Consider the following 16,933-nt stretch of genomic DNA (forward strand, 5'->3'; position numbering starts at 1 on the left):
CCGCGGCAGCCCGGACTGTGGGTGCCAAAGGAGAACAAGCTTTGTCCTGAAGCCCTGGTCAGGCCAGCCCGTGGGGCCTGGGGGGCGGGGTGGCTTCAGAACCGGCCCAAGTCCTCTCTAGCTGGCAGCCCTCCTCCAGCCCCCCAAGTCGGGATTCCCCTAAGGAGCTGGGGGGGAGGAGGGGAGGGGGAGGAGTTGCCATGACAACAACCGCCAAGTTCTGAAGTCAGGCTCACCTAGCCCAGGAGCAGCTCCCAGGCTGCAGCGCCCGGCCTGGCGGCAGGCATGGCTGAGGGTGCCAGCGAGACCCCGGAGGACCAGCTCCAAGCAAAGGGCTGCTACAAGATCCTCGAGGTCCTGGAGGCCGCGATTGAACAATTCCAGTTCGACCCCAGGTGACCCGCGGGAGCCGGCGTGTGTCCTGTGTTCCTTCACCTCCGGGCCTTGACCATTTCTTAACCGTCCCTCTGCCCCTGGCTGAAAGCTCGGCCTTGGGCCTGGGCTCTACTCCTGCCTTACCTTACCGCTCCCAGGGCCTCCTGAGCGGGGCAAGTTACCTCTCTGGGCTTCAGTTGCCTCAACGGAAGGCAGCTACCCTGAAGGCGCAGGGAGTCCTCTGCAAAAATCATAGGACATGTCCTGTGATCAACTCTTGAGTTGAGCTTGACGACCTCCGGAAGAAAGTCCTGCAGAAGTGATACAGTTGCCCTGTTTTATTGGTGGTGGTGGTTTTGGACCTGGGGCTTGAACTCAAGCCCTGAGCCCTAATTCCCGAGCTTTTCCCACTCACGGCTAACATGCCCTACCACTTAAGTCACAGCCCTATTTCCAGCTTTTTGGTGGTTGATTGGACGTAAGACTGCCATGGACTTCCCTGCCTCATCTGGTTTCAAACTGTGATCCTCATACCTCAGCCTCCTAAGTACTTAGGATTATAAGCACGAGCCTTGTGCTCTGTCTTTTTCTTTTTGGCAGTTAAAATGCCCTGGATGCTAACTTATAACTCACTCTGCAGGCTGGGAAGTTCAGGTTTCTGGCAGATCTGGGCTATTGTGTGGTGCTGGGTCTTCCTCTTGGACAGCATCCCCTTGCTGGGAGGGAGGGCCTTCTGTCCACTCCCTCTACCCCCAGCCCCCCACCTGCTTTCATAAGGGCCTCATTCCATTCATTAAGATCCCTGTCTCCTGACTTGGTACATCATCGCAGGCCTTGGAAATTCACATTTTAACTTGAAGTTTCTGGCAATGCAAGTACCCTGGGTATGTGCCAACATCATACGGTGTTGGTTCCTGATCCTTGTTCATACTTCCTCTCACTCATACTCCTTCCTTGTCCCCTTTGCCCTAGTTTGTGTTCCCACATTTTTACTTAGCATATATTAATTGTATAATGTGAAGTTTTATTGTATCCTGGGGAGCGAGAGAAGCCACCGAGCACTGTTAAAGGCAACAAATGATTTTATTAGACAGTTTGTAACTGCCCTGCCCAGGCCTACCCCAGAGCTAGGAGCAGTTGCGGCCTCCAGGGGGCGAGTTTCTTTCCTTTCTTCCTCTCCGCTGGCCCCTGCAGGCCTCCTGTCCTCCACAAGCCTCTGTTCTTCACGGGTCTCTCCCTTCCCTGAGGGACCCCCACTTCCCACGTGGCTCTCCACGCGTGTCCGCTCTCCTCGGGCGTCCACGCTCCCTGCGATCGCTCCGCCCCCTGTGTCCGCTCTGCGCTCCCAGTCCTCTGTGGCTCCGACGGGCACCAGGCTTTGGATTCCCCACAGGTCTCAGGCTCTTCTCGCTTTGCTCTGCTCCTCCGTCAGCACTTCGGGCCTCTAGCTCTCAGCAGGCCTTGGCTTTGAAGGCCTCGCCTCTCTTCCGGCCCAGAGGTCGGCGGCCCCAGCCTCCATTCTCTGCAGGCCTGGGACTCCAGCTTGCTCTGTGTGCAGGCCGGGGCTGGGGCTCTCGTGTGCGCAGGCCCGGGTTGGGGCTCTCGTGTGCGCAGGCCCAGGCTCCGGCTCTCGTGTGCGCAGGCCCGGGCTCCGGCTCTCGTGTGCGCAGGCCCAGGCTCCGGCTCTCCTGTGCGCAGGCCCAGGCTCCGGCTCTCCTGTGGGCAGGCCCAGGCTCCGGCTCTCGTGTGCGCAGGCCCAGGCTCCGGCTCTCCTGTGCGCAGGCCCAGGCTCCGGCTCTCCTGTGGGCAGGCCCATGCTCCACTTCTCTGGCCGGCCTGGTTTTGCTCTCAGTTCCATTCCTCAGTCCGGCCCGGTTCTGCTCTCCGCTCATCTCCTCAGGCCGCTCGGTTCTGTTCTCTGCTCCTCTCTTCAGGACGGCCCGGTGTGGCTCTGCACTCTGCTTCGACTCCGGCCGGCACGGTTCGGCTTTGCGCTCCTCTCCTTAGGCCGGCACGGTTCGGCTGTCTGCTCTGCTCCTCAGGCCGGCTCGGATCTACTCTCCGCCCCGAGCCTCCGTCCGCCTCCGTTCTGCTCTCTGCTCCTCTCCTCTGGCAGGCCCGGTGTGGTTCTCCACTCCGCTCCGCTCCGCTCCTCTCCTCAGGCCAGGCGAGGGCTCTCCTGTCCGCAGGCCCGGGGTCCCCTCTCCTGCCTGCAGGCCTGGACTCGGGGCTCTCTAGTCCGCAGGCTAGGATCGGGTTCTCCTGTGCGCAGGCCGAGCTCGAGCTCTTCTGTCCGCAGGCCTGGGCACAGCCTCTATGCGCAGGCCCAGGCTCTGGCTTTCTTGTCCACAGGCCGGGCTTGGTTCTCCTGCGCACTGGCCCGGGCACAGCCTCTGTGCGCAGATCCGGGCTCCAGCTCTCTTGTCCGCAGGCCTGGGCTCCCGTCTCTCCTGTCCCCAGTCTTGGGCTCAGCCTCTGTGCCCAGGCCCGGGCTCCGACTCCCTTTTCCGCAGTCCTGGGCTCGCTTCTCCTTTCCCCAGGCCAGGGTTCTGGTTATCTGGCCAGCCCGGTTTTGCTCTCCGTGCTGATCCTCAGTCCAGCCCGGTTCTGCTACCCACTCGGTTTTCCCGGCTAGCCTGAGTAGCTGGACTCTGAATTCAAGCCTAATACCTCACAGAAATAGAAAAGAGAAAGAGATGAAAGGAAGGAAGGAAAGAAGGAAAAAAGGAAGAAGGAAGGAAGTTAGTTTAATTGTGTGCCCTCACATTAGATTTAAGACCTATCTCAAAGTATTTCTGCTGGATATACCCATGCAAAACTTATAATAGTTTCCTGCAGTAGATGGGTAAGAGCAGATAATTCATCCACTAGCTTCCGCACTTCTCCCATTCCTTTGAAATAGTCTGTAATTTACTCCAAAGTGTTTGCATGGACACCTATTTCTTTTTTAAAAATTATTAATAATTTATTATTATTGCTAATTCATTGTTGTTACAGAAGGATTCCAATTACATGAGTCAGGTAATGAGTACCTTTTTTTGTTTGTTTTTGCCAGTCCTGGGCCTTGGACTCAGGGCCTGAGCACTGTCCCTGGCTTCTTTTTGCTCAAGGCTAGCACTGTGCCCCTTGAGCCACAGCGCTACTTCTGGCTTTTTCTGTTTATGTGGTGCTAAGGAATCAATCCCTGGGCTTCATGCATGCTAGGTAAGCACTCTACCGCTAAGCCACCCAGCCCATGAGTACATTTTTGACACCTATTTCTAACACAAAGCACATTTGACCTCTTCTGTTGATTGTTTTGTTTTGTTTTTTTCAGAGTTAACATTTCTGATGAACTAAAGATTGGCTTTTTCACCTCAGACCACGCCACTCAGACTGACCGCAGTGAAATTTTGCCACTAAAAGAATTGACTTCATCTACAGGAAAGTTGGTACAGGTAGAGTGGGGCTTATTTCTAAACATCTAAAATAATTGAGGAGAATTGTCTACATTGTATCTTTCATCAACAGAACTGAGCTTACCAAAAATACGCACATCTGAATGACAGTATGTATTTTAAAAATTATGAATATAAGCTATGATTTGTATTTGTCATATGCATAGCCATGCTTTTATATGTAACTTGCTTAGTTGTCTTTATTCTTAGGACATCTATAAGCATTTCTGACTTTGATATTTGAAAGATATAAGATATGTTTGTGTATAGTTGAATGAGGGAAGACAATGATATACTAAATACTTGGGAAACTATCATACAGCTTTGTCATCTTGACATTTTATCTTATTTCCTTTAGATGTATTTTTTATTGTAAAGGAATAAAAAGCCTTTCGTATGCATCAGAACATCAAGAGTTATTGTTTAAAAAAAAATCCCTAGGGACTGGGAATATGGCCTAGTGGCAGGAGTGCTTGCCACATATACATGAAGCCCTGGGTTCGATTCCTCAGCACCACATATATAGAAAATGGCCAGAAGTGACGTTGTGGCTCAAGTGGTAGAGTGCTAGCCTTGAGCAAAAAGAAGCCAGGGACAGTGCTCAGGCCCTGAGTCCAAGCCTTAGGACTGGCAAAAACAAAACAAAACAAACCACCAAAACCAAAAACCAAAAAAAACTCTAATCAATAAAACGATCACATGAAGTCACATATTACTAATTGTTCAGGGGTACCTTCTTAAGATAACTCAGATATAACCCCATGTCGACACATAAACAGTTTTCTCATAGGCAGGTATGGTGCTATATGCCTGTAATTTCAGCATTCAAGAGGCAAAGGTTTTGTCTTGTATACCCAAATCCCTGGGTTCCTTTTCATTGTCGGCCCCCCTTCCAAAGAAAACCTCAAACATTTATTTCACAAGCATATATAATGTCACAAAATGTACACCATATATTTAGCTATCCCTCTATTGATAGGCATTTTGGCAGCTTCTAATCTTTCACTGTGGTGATGCACAATCCTCTGATTCGTGGGCCAGCAAACCTGGGGTGTAAGTTCTTAACTGGGACGTCTGAGTCAGAGGACACACACATTAGTCACTTAGAAAGATGCTGCCAAGACTCCTGCATGTGCGTCCACTGCTTGCCTTTCACTAGTTGGAGGGTTTTTTTTCCAACATACTTGCCAATTTCCTATCTTCTTTTATAAAGACAGTTTCAACAAAGTTTTAGAACTTTATGGCTTTGGAACTTGGTATACCCAAATGATGGAGGTTTGCTTCATAGGCTTTAGGTAGAAGTGGGAGATGAGGAGCCCGGTGCCAGTGGCTCCCACTTGTAATCCTAGCAGCTCAGGAGGCTGAGAGCTGAGGATCATGGTTTGAAGCCAGCCTGGGAAGGAAAGTCTGTGAGACTTTCATCTCCACCTAATCAACAGAAAGCCAAAAGTGGAGCTGTGGCTCAGGCGGTGATGTAGTCTTCTACAATAAAACAATGGTCAAGGGGGGGGGGGCGGGTATCAGCTTTGGAGAACCTTCTTTAAGACACGGTTTGCAGGCACTAACGAGTATTCTCTATGTCTCTCTCTCTGACTCTGTCTCTGTCTCTCTGCCTCTCTCTTTCTCTCTCTTTCTGCCTACCCTCTTTCTACCTCTCCCAATGATCTAATGTTAACTCCTAAACATCACAAAGGCAATACCTGCATCTTCTCCATGCCTCTCACCCCACAGGGACTTAACTTCCCCATCAGCTATGGAGGGAATGAAACCTATGCAAGCCATCGTATGCCTTATTTTGCAAATTAACTCTTTTTCTGAAAGCCTAGATGTACACCAAAAGATAGAATAATTGAACTTTCCTAAGTACATGGCATCTGAGAGGTATTCTGGAAAGCCCAACCAGATTCTAGTCAGATACCAGGCCATACGCTCAAGAGCAGGGAGGTCACTGGACTGTGTATTTACAATAACGTATGCTTTTCACTTTTAGATGATTACATCCTTCCAGGTGGATTTTGGGTTCATCAAAGATTTGCTTCAGTTGAAATTTGAGGATCGTCTTAAAGAGGAGTCTTTGAATATCATCACTAACATCCATGACAGGATCAAGGATATTGAAAAACATTATCACCAGGTAGACTTTCATGTTCTCTGCTGCCTGTGTGGCTTGAGCTACTTACACACATGCACACTGCAGTGCTGAACTTAGTAACTTAAATGGGGAAGAAAAGTTTTCCTAGGTTGTGACTCATGCCACAGCTTCTACTTAAAGCTTCTCTGTATCTGAGGAACTTGTAGCTTTGTATGTGAGCCATTGATCTTCACACGTACCTTATCAAGTAGATCATTATTTTTCCTCTATTGCAGAGGAGGGGGCTGAAGCACAGAAAGTTAACTTGCTTAAATCCATTGATTAGTTCAACAGCTTGGGCAGGCAGTTTGATGGTTGATCTTGCCTGCCTGCCTGCCTTCCCTTCCTTCCTTCCTTCCTTCCTTTATTCCTTCCTTCCTTCCTTCCTTCCTTCCTTCCCTCTCTCCCTCCCTCCCTTCTCCTTTCCTTCCTCCCCCTCCCTCCCTCCCTCCCTCCCTCCCTCCCTCCCTCCCTTCCTCCCTTCCCTCCCTTCCTTCCTTCCTTCCTTCCTTCCTTCCTTCCTTCCTTCCTTCCTTCCTTTCTTCCTTCCATCCTTCCTTCCCTCCCTCCTTCCTTCCTCCCTCCTCCTACCTCTGTTTTTCTTTCTTTCTTCTTACTTGCTGTCTCCTTCCTTCCTGTCTTTCTCTCTCTCACCTCCTCCCCATCACCCCTTTTTCCTCCCTTTTTTATCATTATTTTTTCTTCTCTTTTTTTTCCCTTTGTGTGTCCCTGCTGGGATTGGGCTAGCACTCTACCCCTGAGTCACAGCTCCACTTCTGGCTATGTATTATGATGGTTATTACTTGGGATAAGAGTTTCACAGACTTTGCTGCTTCCCAGGCTGGCTTCCAACCTCAATCCTCAGATCTCAGCCTCCCGAATAGGTAGGAATGAGCTCTTTTTCTTATATTTTCTTCTTTGTGCCCTGAGGCCTCTGCAAGAGCCAAAGACATGAAAGGAGAGAAGGAACAGAGGAGAAAAGAGGAGGAAGAGGGGCAGAGATCCATTGTAGCACTGAGTGTATTCCTTTTCCGTTTGCAGAATGAGGACAACATGAGGAAATCCTTCCAGCAGCAGCTGACCAATGCCATAGCGGTGGTGAAAGGAATGTACCAGGTGGGTGTGCTGCTGCCTGGGAAGGAAAGGGAAGGTAGAATGCAGGTTCTGTGTGAGGGGTGGGGCCCACTTAGTTCCCACTGTGGTCTGCGCTTCCAGCATCTGCTTCCTGCACTTGCAGGACACCACCGAGGGTGAAGCCCTAATGTATTCAACTTACCAAAAGAACACTTTACAGTGGCAATAGTAACTTTCTGCAAATTAGAAAACTTCCAGTCTGATGCTCTTGGTACCTCAAGCAGGGGTGAGGTCACTTCAAGTCTGTCCCGCACGGAGCCGATTCCCTGCAGGCAGGTGGGAAGCCCCAGTGCTGGTCTCCAGGCCCCGGGGAGGAACCTCTGTAAGGACAGCAGCAGTGCAGCTTGCAACCTGCTGTTCCGCTCGCACACAGGGGAGATCTTCATTAATCTATATATATGCATATATATACATGTATGTATATATACATTTGTGCTGGTACTGGGCCTGGACTCTCTGTCCATTGGCTTTTTCACTCAAGGCTAGCATTTTGCCGTTTCAGTCACAGCTCCATTTCTGGCTTTTTTCTAGTTAATTTGAGATGAGAGTCTTGCAGACTTTTCTGGCTGAGCTGGCTTTGAACCAAGATCCTTAAATTTCATCCCCCTGAGTAGCTAGGCTCATAGATCTGTTTAATCTATCTTTTCCAGAGCTCACGGAGAAGAGAGTAATTCAGAAATCTGTGATTTGTGAAAACATGGTATTATGGTCCTTTATGTCTTCAATCAACTTTGAGACAATTATATGTTTCTAATAAATACAAAATATTCAGAAACAATTGAGGGAGATTAAAGAGGCCTAAGTTCAAACTCTATATACACACACACACACACTTCAAAAAATAAGGGTGAATAATGAATATTACTCTTTATATATGCCATCTCTACCGGTTTGCCATAAACATGTCAAGTATGGTTAACCACAAGCATATTCATTGTGATTAGTTGTCTTCCCCTATTAAAAATCATTTGTATGGAATTAAAGCCATTGTTTGACTCTTCACTTTGGACAGTTGGCACGGCTCTGAGGTATGACTTCACCAGGACTTCCCAGTCCTGGCCACTCAGTGGGGTCAGGCTTAGTCTTAACAAAGAGCAGAAAGTCCAAATGCAGCCCAAGTACCCGGAGACCCAGCATACATGACTCTCTGCTGCCCCCTGGAGACCAACCAAGGGTAGAAGTACATTTTCATTTAGAGAACAAGTTCTTAATTCTATCTTTTAAGTCAGTTTGTGTGACACAGTTTTATTTGTAAACCAAAGAAATATAGAATTTTCTACAAACTGCATCTTAGCTTTTATTGGCCTTCATGTATCATTCATTATTATTATAAGAAAAGACAGACTATTTGTAAGCATTTCAAACACATAAAAATTTAATTTAGGAATTTAAGCACATAAAAACTTCTTAAAACAGAGAAGTAAAAGCCAGGCACACCACCACTAGTTTTTAAACTATTAAGCAATTGTTGGGAGATCATTTATTGGATCTTTTCCTTTTCTGTTGATTTTTTAATTTTTTTTCCTTCATCATATAGCCTTGAGATTAATGATTTCCAGGCCATCTAGTTATTTTGTAGTTTCCTTTGTTTCTTTCAGGTTCTCTTATGGTCTTCCTTTGTGATTCATTGATTTCTTTATATAATAGTATGCGTGGCTTTTCTTTATCTTTTCTCATCTCTACTAGCAGCTTTTTATTTATGGTTACCTGAAGCTGATACAAAACACCTTATAGTTATAGGATTGTATCTCAAACACTTAGTCTCAATCACATATAAAATTTCCGCAATGTGAGCTGGTCATGGTGGCTCTGGCCTCTGTTCCTGTCTCCTTGGGAGGCAGAGATTAGGAAGACTGGTTCAAAGCCAGCACAGGCAAACTGTTTGCAAAACCCCGTCTCAGCCAATAAAAAGCTGAGTGTGGTAGTGTGAACCTGTCATCCCGACTATATAGGAAGCTTAACAGAAGAACTGTGGTCTAGGCCAGCTCAGGCATAAACTACATAAAATAAAAGAGTAAAGAGGCTGAGGTGTGACTTGAGTGATAGAACTCCAGCCTAGCAAGCACAAGGCCCTTTGTTATAACACACATGTGCAGGCACACATACACACACAAACGTCACACTTACATTGTTTCCCTCCCTCCTTATCTACTAATGTCATCTTTTCCTTCTTCACAATATATACTCATTAGGAACTTATTATTAAAGGGTATCTATTTGCTTTATTTTTAATATTTTTATCCACACCACAGTTAAGTATTAGAATATTCTGAATTTCGCTATTTATTTACCTTTACTGGTAGTTTTGTAATTTATATGTATTCTTGTTACTACTTACATCCCTTAAGTTTGAATCTGTAGAACTTCCTTTAGCATTTTTAATAAAGCAGGTATCGTGGTGAATAACCTCTTCAGAGTCTACTTGGGAATGTCTCAATTCTTTTTTCAGTTCTAAAGGACAGCTTTTCCTGACATAGTTAGCCCAGCTGGTTTTTCAGATTCAGTCTCTGACTGAAGAATTTCATTAGAATGTTCTTTGAGTTCATTTTTCTTGTGTCCTTTAAGTTTCTGCATGTTGATATCACACCCACGAATTGGGGAATTTTTAATTATATCTCTCTCTCTCTCTCTCTCTCTCTCTCTCTCTCTCTCTCTCCCTCTCTCTTTCTGTGTGGGTATTTATCTTGGTACTGGGGCTTGAATTCAGTGCTTCTGTTCTCCTTTAGCTTTGTTTGAACTCAGGGCCTGAGCCCTAATCCTGAGCTTCTTTTGCGCAAGGCTAGAACTCTACCACTTGAGCCACAGCTCCACTCTGGCTGTTTTGGTAATTTATTGGAGCTAAGATTCACGTGGACTTTACTGCTCTGGCTGGCTTTGAACCTCGATCCTCAGATCTCAGCCTCCTGAGTGGCTAGGATTGTAGGTGTGAGCCACCAGTGCCCAACTGCCTTAGCATCTGGGCTAAGCATAGGGCTGATGCTCTGTCACCTGAGTGACACTCCACCTCGGACATTTTTGATGGTTAATTGGAGATAAGAGTCTCAGGGAGGAGAGTGCAAGAAAATGAGGGAGGGGGTAACACTGCTTGAAAAGAACTGTGTCCATTACTTATGTAACTGCAACTCCTCTGTACATACAATAAAATTTTTTATAAAGAATCTCAGTGGGGTTTGGAATGTGGCATAGAGTGCTTGCCTAGCATGCATAAAGCCCTGGTTTAGAATCCTCAGAGCCACATAAATTGAAAAAGCCGAAAATGGTGCTGTGGCTCAAGAAGTAGATTGATAGCCTTGAGCAAAAAGAAGCCAGGGACAGTGCTCAGGCCCTGAGTCCAAGCCCCAGGACTGGCAAAAATATAAAAATAAATAAATAAATAAAATAAAAATAAAAGCAAGAGCATCTCAGGGACTTCTCTGCCCAGGCTGACTTCAAATCATGAGTCTCAGATCTCAGCTTCCTGAGTAGCTCGGATTACAGGTGTAGCCCTGAGTGCCCAGCTCCACTACTGTTTCTTTTAAGAAAATTCCTACCCTTTTCTCTCTTCTTTCCTTCTGAGACTTCCACAACTCACATATCAATTTATTTCATGGTGTCAGTTATGCTATCTTCTATTTTTCAATCTTATATTTTTGTTCTCACAACTGGCTAGTTTGAAAACAACCTGTCTTTGGTATCTTTTTTTCCCCACCTGACTGAATTCTCTATTGTATCCTTAAATCGTCATTGTATCCTCAGGATTTGTTGGGTTGTTTTATTTGTTCTTTACTCATTTCAGTTTCTTTATTAGGCTTCTAATGGTGGGGGGAGTACCATATGTTTATGACAAAGGAGTAAAACTACCCCTAAGGAAGCACAGAACCTTGCAGAATAGATCACCCCCAAATGCAGACAACTCCCTTTCATGGTGAAGCTTAGGCTGGAGCAGAGCAACCCCACGAGAGCCGTTCTCCCCTCAAGTGATGACAGCACTGAGATAATGTCCAGCCAGGCCATACCTGTTACTAGGCCTCCTCCTCCTCCTCCTCCTCCTTCTTCTGTTATGTTTATTTTGAAGGTGATGTGCAGAGCGGTTATAGTTACATAAGTCAGGTAGTGAGTACATTTCTTTTTGGGCAATGTTACCCCTTTTCTCACTCAGTTTTTTTTCTCCCATCCCCACCCACAAGTTGTACATTTCAATATAGTATCTAGTGAGTACCACTGCTGCTTTGTTCCACTATTTCTATGTTCCTTCCCAAAGACAGATAAACAAACAAGCAAGACAAAAAGAAAATAAAGTAAAAGCAGCAACGGGGGCGGGGGGCGGGGGGAGCCCTCTTGTTTCCATTTCCTGGAGTTCATTTCAATAAGTACCATTTTATATGGTCAGATGCACACAGGCCTTGCACCTTTGTGTTCCTCTTCTAAGAGTATTCTCCTTTGGTCTCACTGCATGTGAGACCACTACATTTATCTTGTCCCAGTGCATATTAGATCTAGCCTTCACTTATGAGAGAAAACATAGTAGTAGGTCTCTTTATGTAGATCTTTTGCCCCTTTCCACTAATTCTTCCTCTGTTTATACCTGTACTGTACTCTGAAGAGATCTGAAGATGAACTGTAATGTCATTTTCCTGTGGCACTTCCTCTAGTACATTTCCTTTCTCTGCCTCTCATCATGTCTTTTTATTTGGCATATTAAGGAGGCAGACCTGAGATATTCCTTTCTTAGCAGTAAGCTTTCCTAATACTTTCGGTACAATTACTGCCTTGCCTGTATTCTCTTACTGGATGCAAGGACCAAGATAGATAGCTGCCTTGATTCTCTGGTAGCATTTGACAGATGGCTCTAATGGAAGGACAAAGCCAAACAAGTGGTACTAAGACCACAGTGGGATGAGGCCATTTCTGCATCTGTGGCTGACTCCAGCACTTGGTGAGCAGCCGTACCTGGGTGTGGGCCTGTCTTCTCTCTTTAAGCCTTCCTCCTCCATCTTCACCTCCACCAGAGTTATGCAGCCTCCTACCTGGGTCACAAAGCTCCCACAAAGGCTTTTGTTGCTGAGTAGTTGCTAAACTCTCATTGCAGTGAGGGAATTCCTGTCCTATTTTTTCATTTGCATAGATTACAAAATCAGAGCCATATATGTTGTGTCTTAGAGAGTAATGCTGAGCTGTTTTGCCTGACATTATGACATAGTAGAATGTAAGGAGGGTTATTAGCTAGATGTGGTAGGTCACGTCTGTAAACCTAGCTACTTGGGAGGCAGAGATGAGGAGGGTTGCATTTCAAGGCCAGCCTGGGCCAAAAAGTTTGTGAGACTCTCATCTCAATCAGTAGCAAGGCATAATGACACACTGCTGTCATCTCAGCTGTGGTGGGAATTGTAAACAAGATAACCATAGTTCAGGTTGGTCTGGACAGGAAAGGAGATCCTAACTCAAAAATAAGCAAACCCTAAAAGCTTGAACCATAGCTCAAGCAATAGAGTAGTACCTGATTAGCAAGCATGAATCCTCGAGTTCAAATCTTAGTGCCACCAAAAAAATAAAAAAGCCAACAGCAAGAACAAACACCCCACACAATTATTTACTAAAAGTCATGTTCATGATAAGTAACTTCAGCTAAGAAATACTACATTACTGTCTGGTTTCTACTGCTCCTGTGTTTTCCACCAGCGGTACTTCGATGTTGAGGAGGAGAAGTCGGCCTTGCACGATGCAGCAAATATCAAACTGGGTATTTTAAAAAGAAAGTTGAAGGAGAGAGACGAACTTATCAAAGAATTAAGAGAGCAGCTCGAGCAATTCGAAGAGGCTGGATATCAAAAATATGTAAGTTTCAATGCAAAGAATAATTTGTTTTCATATGGGCAAATAAAATCATAGATAGCTAGGAGCCTGAGTTAAGAATGAATAGATTTAACCGGGTGCTGATGGCTCACACCTGTAACCTTATCGACTCAGGAGGCTGACATCTAAGGATCTTGGATCAAAACCAACCTGCACAGGCAACTCCAAGAGACTCTTATCTCCAATTAACTAGCAAAGAACTGGAAGTGGAGGTGGAGGTGTAGCTCAAGTGGCAGAGCACCAGCAGTAAGCAAAAACAAAACAAGGGAGAGCTCAAGGCCTACAATTCAAGTCACAGCGCGTACACACACACACACACACACACACACACACACACACACACACACACACACACACACATAGAATAAAATTGAATTGGGGTACCATGGCCAGCTCTCCATAATATGAACCAATCCAACGTTTTACTATGCAATGGTATATTCTAGAAACTCTATAATAATTATAAATAGGGACAGTAGAAACTAAAATAACTTTTTTTCCTAAAACATCTCACACTGAAAGACTGAATTTTTGTTGTAATAATGAAGAATTCCAACTTTTATTGCAGTCAAGATAGATGAAAAGACACAAAGCTAATCTTCCAAGATCAGAGACTTCTATGAAGGTGACTTGGAAAAGAATGACCTTCATATAATAATATGAAGGAACTAGGCAAGCAGGGCATCAGTGGCTCATGCCTATAATCCAAGCTACTTGGGAGACAGAATAGCAGTTTGAAGCCAGCTAGGGCGGGAAAGTCCCTGAGACTCATATCTCCAATTAACCACAAGAAAACCGGAAGTAAGGCAGTGGCTCAAAGTGGTAGAGCATTACCCTTGAGTGCCAAGGCACCCTGAGTTCAAGCCCCATGACCCACCAAAAAATAAAACAAATAAATAAATGGAGCTGGACACTGGTGGCTTATGACTGTATCCTAACTTCTCTGGAGGCTGAGATATGAGAATTGCAGTTCAAACCTAGCAGCCAGGGCAGAAAAATCTAGGAGACTCTTATCTCCATTTAACCAGCAAAAAGTTGGATGCGGAGGTGTAGCTCAAATGATAGAGTGCCAGCTTTGAAGAAAAAAGCCCAGCAAGAAGAGTACAAAGCCCCAAGTTCAAGCTCAGTACAGACACACACACACACACACACACACACACACACACACACACACACACACACACACACACACACCAAGAAGGAAAATCTTTGAAGGATTTCCTTGTAACCTTGAGATTCTGCCTTGACTAACAACTTGGTGGGGGTGATTTTGGTACATTCATTTCACTTACTCAAAAATCGTAACACTTCTCTCTTTTCTGCCCATTCAGTGAACTGGTTGTTGATGTGGTGGGACAAGAGTGGGGAGGGGGGAGGAAACTTTGTGAGGATCCATGTGGGACCTGAACCCCACCCATTGTCAGGAGTTTATTCTGTGGATTGGAATAACAACCAGATACCTTACTTACTCGTGTAATCTGCCCCCAAGTCAGGATTTCTGTAATTACTCTTAGAGACACGAGGGTAAATTAATGGGGTGTATACATCTCTCCTAGGGATCCTAACAAAGTGTGTGGCAGAGTTTGTTACAAAGCACCCACGTATGCATTCCAGTGTCACAAATGCAGACCCTGACTTTTCTCAAATGGACCGGTGAAATAATACTGTGATAGATCTTCTAGGAACAAACGTTTCTAAACCTTCTTGCCACATAAACTCTATCTAAAATCTAGATGACAGATAAGGTCTATTTGAAATGTCATCGTAAACAACTGCACCCTCTAGTGGTATAAAAAAAATCCCTTAAATGATGCTAAATGATGCCAAATCTGCAATTTGGTTTGGAAGAACAATTTAAAAAGTCAAAGTAATAGTGGTAATAGTTTGAACAAATGAAATAAACAAGCATTATTTTGTTCACCTAAAACTAGTTTGTCCTTACTGATCATAAAATTATAAAAGTAGCTATATCATTAATAAATGTCACATCTCTTTTCTGAGAAATCTGCTAAGAAGTAGTAAGAAAAAGCAAGGTCTGTAAATAGCTGCTTTGAATTGTTTTATGACAAAATGGAAATAAGAAAAGGTAACTCACCAAGTTACAGAGACCTTATCTCCATATGAGAACAGCTTTGATATTGAATTTTCCCTGGAGCAACTCCATTCTAGTTTTCCATGGGAAAACCATGTGACTAAGCTGGGCGCAGGTGGCTCATGCCTGTAATCCTAGCTACTCAGGAGGCTTAGACCTGAGCATCATGGTTCAAAGCCAGCCTGGGCAGGAAAGTGCGTGAGACTCTTATTTCCAATTAACCACCAGAAAACTGGAAGTGGATCTGTGCCTCAAAGTGGCTCAGAGTGCTAGACTTGAGTAAAAGAGCTCAGGAACAGTGCCTTGGCCCTGAGTTCAAGCCCCACAACTGACCAAACAAACAAAAACAAACAACATAAAGCAATGTGATTTAGCTACATACTACCATTGTTGTCACTCAAGTATTCTGTATGCCCCCTTAAGAATTCACAGAGCTACTCAAGAGGCTGAGATCTGAGGATTGCAGTTCAAAGCCAGCCTGGGCAGGAAAGTCATGAGACTCTTATCTCCAATTAACCAAAAGAAAACCAGAAGTGGACCTGTGGCTTAAAGTGGTAGAATGCTAGCCTTGAGCAAAAGAGCCCAGGAACAGTGACCAGGCCATGAGTTCAAGAACCATGATTGATTAAAAACATTCACAAAACAAGTTAGCCTGTCAGAGGATATATGTGTGTGCACAGGCATGCACGTGTGCTCACTGTATATGTGTGATGCATTATGTATGTATGCACGCACATGTGCATATGAGAACGTGAGCACATGTGTGTACATGCATACATGTACAGATTTGTGTGCATATGTGCATGGCAGACGTGCAGTTGTGTGTGCAGTGGTGTATGCAAACATGTATACAGGTTTGCATTGTGTGTGCATTTATGTATACGGACATGTGTGCATGTCTGTGGAGATGTGTTTTGTGTGCGTGTATGTGTGTGTGTGTGCAGGTATACACCACATATGTGTGTTCATTTCAGCTAAAGTTGCTTTTTTAGGTAGATTTTTCAGTTTTCTTTCTAACCCCAACCTAGATGAGGTATGCAATCATCATGCCCCCTCCCTCCCCTGGTGACCAGATCTACTGCTGTGGCTGACAATTCCAAAACAGAGCTGTCGTTCAAGAGTGACAGCTCTGCAGGGCTGTGCGGTCCCAGGGCGCCACTTTCCTGGTTGTCACTCACTAGGGAAGCACCTGCTCTTCTCCATGACTGCCATGAGGCGCGGGGCAGACATCGGAACACCACGCCTCCCCTGGCATCAAATTGAGACATCCAAGTACTGTCCAGGGAGCCTGCGGAACTAAGACACTACCATCACAGAATGGGAACTGCTGAGAAGGCACACAAAGGGCCCTGGGCCAGGACTCAGCCAGCACTGTTCAAGAGTCACCTGCAGATCTTATACAGACTGACATCAGAGGTCTGGATTACAGTCTGCATTTCCAGAAAGTTCCCAGGTACTGCTGGGGTAGCTAATCTGTGGACCACGCCCTGAGTAGGAAAGATCTTGGTTATATAACCAATTCTCTCAACAAATCTGTAATTTTGTGTAAATTGTGGCCATTATAAGAGAACTACGTCACCATCCGAAGGCCTAGTTCCCATACTAAAGTATGACAACAACAAAAAGTGTAGCGAGTAGTAAGTTTCTTTATAAATGTTAAGTTCCAAATGACCCCGAGTCCCACGCAGACTCTCTTGACGTATAATTTGGCTTTAACCATTTTTGCCCAGTTAGCCACTTTATAATGATCTCCACCTTTCTTTCCTTGGCTTTATTAATGCAGTTTATGTTAAAGGAGACTTGTGGTTTAAAGGAAACCAAAACGAAGGGTATAGACAGATGGTGGAAGAAACACCACCACAAAACATGCCACTCAGAGCAGCCCAGAACTGTCCTTTTGTTCATTTTGTTAATGAGTATCCTTCTGGCTGT

At 45.3% G+C, this 16,933-nt stretch overlaps 1 protein-coding gene across 1 annotated transcript in view; it reads left to right on the forward strand.

Annotated features, from left to right (window-relative positions):
• The first annotated feature begins 285 nt into the window (after positions 1-285).
• Positions 286-16,933, forward strand: part of C18H10orf67 (chromosome 18 C10orf67 homolog) — a 66,455-nt gene continuing 49,807 nt past the window's right edge. Inside the window, exons 1-6 of the mRNA XM_048367606.1 lie at positions 286-395; positions 3,692-3,812; positions 5,803-5,946; positions 6,985-7,059; positions 12,736-12,891; positions 16,360-16,374. Of these exons, the coding sequence (XP_048223563.1) occupies positions 286-395; positions 3,692-3,812; positions 5,803-5,946; positions 6,985-7,059; positions 12,736-12,891; positions 16,360-16,374 (621 nt within the window). The remainder of the gene's footprint in view (positions 396-3,691; positions 3,813-5,802; positions 5,947-6,984; positions 7,060-12,735; positions 12,892-16,359; positions 16,375-16,933) is intronic.

The sequence above is a fragment of the Perognathus longimembris genome, chromosome 18, assembly GCF_023159225.1.
Source record: "Perognathus longimembris pacificus isolate PPM17 chromosome 18, ASM2315922v1, whole genome shotgun sequence".
Taxonomy (NCBI): domain Eukaryota; kingdom Metazoa; phylum Chordata; class Mammalia; order Rodentia; family Heteromyidae; genus Perognathus; species Perognathus longimembris.